The 1,088-nt window shown below is 29.0% G+C and overlaps 1 protein-coding gene across 1 annotated transcript in view; it reads left to right on the top strand.

Annotated features, from left to right (window-relative positions):
- Window positions 1–895, top strand: part of LOC119593726 (glucose-6-phosphatase 2-like) — a gene marked incomplete at both ends in the record, with an annotated part of 3,314 nt that extends 2,419 nt beyond the window's left edge. The window contains 1 exon segment of the mRNA XM_037942698.1: window positions 364–895. Within this exon segment, the coding sequence (XP_037798626.1) occupies window positions 364–486 (123 nt within the window).
- Between the last annotated feature and the right edge of the window lie 193 nt (window positions 896–1,088).

The following is a 1,088-nucleotide window of genomic DNA, read 5'->3' as shown; positions in this document are numbered from 1 at the left end:
CAAGTAACCTTTTCTCGAGAGAACTGATATTGTTATAGCATTTTTCTTTCAACACTAGATTGTACATGGACAACATTATTTTTTTTATTTGTATATCTATCTATTTGTGTTTTTGGTTAAGCATATTTTCATTAATGATTATTAATGAAATTGTTTGTAAAAACTGAATGTAGAAATATTGTTGACTTCAGTACATTACAGCTTTTGAAGATTTTTTTTGCTAGCATATTAAGTTAAATGGTTAATTCATATTTCCCAAAGAATATATGACAAACAGTGGCTGTTTATAGATCCACACTGAAACATATATATATGAGTACTAATGGTATCATGCTGTTATTTTTCTTCCTTTTCACTTGACAGGCAAGCTTACCAAAGGATGACATGATTGTGTTCCTGATGCTGTCATTTGGCCTTAACATTGCCTTACCGTTGATCATCATAGCTGTATTGCCAAAGTTTGTTTTGACCATGTGTTCAGCTTAGTATTTAATTTACATATGTAATGACTGTGGCTTAGTAAGTGGTCTGCATGTTTAGTAGACCTCCATAATTAATTTATGAGTGAAGAAAATCTTAATTTATGACAAGGATCTACATCAGGCCATTTTCAAGCTGAGTAATGCTATGTATAATGCAAATAGTATTATGAAGAGGAATAAGGAAATTTTTAGAAGAATATTAGAAATATATCCAATTTTTGTGTTCTGAGCCAGAAGTGTGAATTAGCTCAAAATATAAATAGATGTGTAATTTATTTAACTCTAGGTTCAGTAATGAGTTTGGATAACAAGCACAGTACTTTGATGAAAGTTATTTTTGTCATGTTTTCAAAGTATATTTCTCCATTGTACCTGGATTTGTAAGCTTTCATAATATGAAATAAAATCAAATAGTGTTAAATTAAGATTTGAATTTCTTAAATTGGTACCATTGTTCTTCAAAAGATTCAACAAAAAAAAGGGATTTTTAAATTTAAATGTATGTCGGGAAAGGGAATCTTTTAGTTTTCATTTTTTTAAAGAAAAACATCTAAGAAACAATGAAAATGTTTTTTTTTATCCTTTCCATCTAAAGTGTTGCGGGGG

The sequence above is a fragment of the Penaeus monodon genome, chromosome 32, assembly GCF_015228065.2.
Source record: "Penaeus monodon isolate SGIC_2016 chromosome 32, NSTDA_Pmon_1, whole genome shotgun sequence".
NCBI lineage: Eukaryota > Metazoa > Arthropoda > Malacostraca > Decapoda > Penaeidae > Penaeus > Penaeus monodon.
Note: the sequence above shows the minus strand (reverse complement) of the source record. Positions and strands in the feature narration are given on the sequence as shown.